The following is a 2,500-nucleotide window of genomic DNA, read 5'->3' as shown; positions in this document are numbered from 1 at the left end:
AGGGAAAGGGAGAGGGAGAGGGAGAGGGAGAGGGAGAGGGAGAGGGAGAGGGAGAGGGAGAGGGAGAGGGAGAGGGAGAGGGAGAGAGAGGGAGAGAGATTTGTGTGTGTTTTTTATTCTTCGGGCATGATCACATATTCAGGAATATCGAAAGATTGTTTAGACCATAGATTATATAACATGTACCTATATATGTATATATATATATATATATATATATAAACATACTTATATGCATATACATATACATATACATACACATATACATACATACATGCGTCTCTCCCTCCCAAGTATCCCTCCCTCCCTCGTTCTTTCTCTTTTCTCTCTCTCTCTCTTCCCATATCTAATTCACCCCCACTCCTCTTTCCTTATTATAATTTGCCCCTCCCTCCGTCTTTCTCCCCCACCTTCACCTCTTCCCACCTTCTTTTACCCTCTCCTTCCCATTCCCTTCTTTTCCTCTCCCTCCCATCCTTCCTCTCCGCTCCCCCCCCCCCTCCCTTTTCCTCCCCCTCCTCCTTTTCATACTCTTACCCCTTTCCATCTCTCTTCCAACCTTCCTTCATCCTACCCCTTCCCTTTCTCTCCCATCCATTCCCACCCCATTTCTTTTCCCTCCCCCTCTCTCTCCCTTTTCCACCCATTCCTCCTCTCCCTTCTCTACCTCTTCCACCCACCCTTTCCTCCACCCCCTCCCTCCCCCTCTTCCCTCCCAACCTCCCTCACCCCGACACTGCTGACCACGACAGTACAAGCCGATGTTTACCCCCGAATGTTTACGCTTCTACCCTCCGTCTTGGCCTTACGTCACGCACACTCCCGGATGCCCCAGAAAGATTTGTTGACGGAGGAAGCGCTTCTCTGGTTGGCGAAGTAGGTGTTCCCTTAGTCATCGTCTGAATTGCGGATATAGGTTTGCTTGGGAGGTGAAGGGCCTTTGGGAATTCGGCTTGCTTGAAGTTGTATTTTTATGTTTTTTCTCTCTGTTTCTGTGATAAGGTAGTGTGAAGAATAAAGGAATACAGGGATGCAGAGACTGGTAGGAAAGGCGAGAGAGAGAGAGAGAGAGAGAGAGAGAGAGAGAGAGAGAGAGAGAGAGAGAGAGAGAGAGAGAGAAGAGAGAGAGAAAGAGAAAGAGAAAGAGAGAGAGAAAGAGAGAGAGAGAGAGAGAGAAGAGAAGAGAAAGAGAAAGAGAAAGAGAAAGAGAAAGAGAAAGAGAAAGAGAAAGAGAAAGAGAAAGAGAAAGAGAAAGAGAAAGAGAAAGAGAAACAGAATATCATGAATGAGAAACTTACCCTATATTTCGTTTAACCCTTAAACAAATAAATCCAGTCAAGGACTGACGGGTATAGCTAAGGTTTCATAACAGTTCTAACATGGTGTTCCTTGTACTTCTTAGTTTATACAATAAGTGAATGAGTCACTTCAAACCACATAATTTTTAAGGAAATTGCATTCTTTGAGTCGGTTTTATATTTGCTATATTTTGTGAAGTTGTTTCTATTGACTAAATATATGTGTATAAAAAAGAAAACATTAATTCCATTGAGTCCACACTTCTTTAGGTTTATCTCTCTCACTGTCTATTTATCTCTCTCTCTCTCTCTCTCTCTCTCTCTCTCTCTCTCTCTCTCTCTCTCTCTCTCTCTCTCTCTCTCTCTCTCTCTCTCTCTCTCTCTCTCTCTCTCTTTCTCTCAAATGCAATAAATACATAATGTTCACCCCTAACTTCTCTCGTTCTGCCCTCCCCATAGGCGTGGGTATGATGCTCCGCAAGCTGGGCTCCTCCTCCAAGCCCACGGTCGAGCTCAGCGAAGAAAACGGGGTGTGGACAATGAAAACGAGCACCGCCATGAAGACGACGGAGATCAAGTTCAAAATCGGGGAGGAGGTTTCGGAGACAACGTTCGACGGCAGGGAATGCAAGGTGAGTGGAGGGAGGGGGAGGTACGTCTGTTTGGGGGAGTAGGGATGGGCCGGTTGTGTGTAGGGTGGGAGGTGTGTGCAGGGGGAGGAGGTATGTGTGTACGTGCGTTATTTTGGGAGCAGTTGTTCTTCCCCGTTCTCCAAGATTCTGTTTAACCCCACTTGAAGGTCTGGCTGCCCCCCCCCCCCATCCCAAGGGCCTCATTATTATTCTTTCAAATACCCTCAGAATGGCTAATTTTTCTAAATTTCTGTCGCCTACCCACCTCCCCCCCTCAAGAGAAAACCGAAATGACGCCCCTTTGTAGAGAGGAAGGGAGGAGTATGTGTGTGTGGGGGAGTATGTGTGGACAGGTGGTATGTGTGCATGTCTTTGTGTCGGGGGAGGGGGGTCGGTATGTGTGTATGAGGGGAATATCTGTGTGTGTGTGTGTGTGTGTGTGTGTGTGTGTGTGTGTGTGTGTGTGTGTGTGTATGTATATGTATATGTATATGTGTATGTGTATGTGTATGTGTATGTGTATGTATATGTATATGTATATGTATATGTATATGTATATGTATATGTATA

At 45.8% G+C, this 2,500-nt stretch overlaps 1 protein-coding gene across 1 annotated transcript in view; it reads left to right on the top strand.

The window, feature by feature from the left end:
* Window positions 1-2,500, top strand: part of LOC125044531 (sodium/calcium exchanger regulatory protein 1-like) — a 12,194-nt gene that overhangs the window by 6,524 nt on the left and 3,170 nt on the right. Inside the window, exon 2 of the mRNA XM_047641227.1 lies at window positions 1,758-1,930. Coding sequence (XP_047497183.1) covers window positions 1,758-1,930 — 173 coding nt within the window. The remainder of the gene's footprint in view (window positions 1-1,757; window positions 1,931-2,500) is intronic.

The sequence above is a fragment of the Penaeus chinensis genome, chromosome 35 (assembly GCF_019202785.1).
Source record: "Penaeus chinensis breed Huanghai No. 1 chromosome 35, ASM1920278v2, whole genome shotgun sequence".
NCBI lineage: Eukaryota > Metazoa > Arthropoda > Malacostraca > Decapoda > Penaeidae > Penaeus > Penaeus chinensis.
Note: the sequence above shows the minus strand (reverse complement) of the source record. Positions and strands in the feature narration are given on the sequence as shown.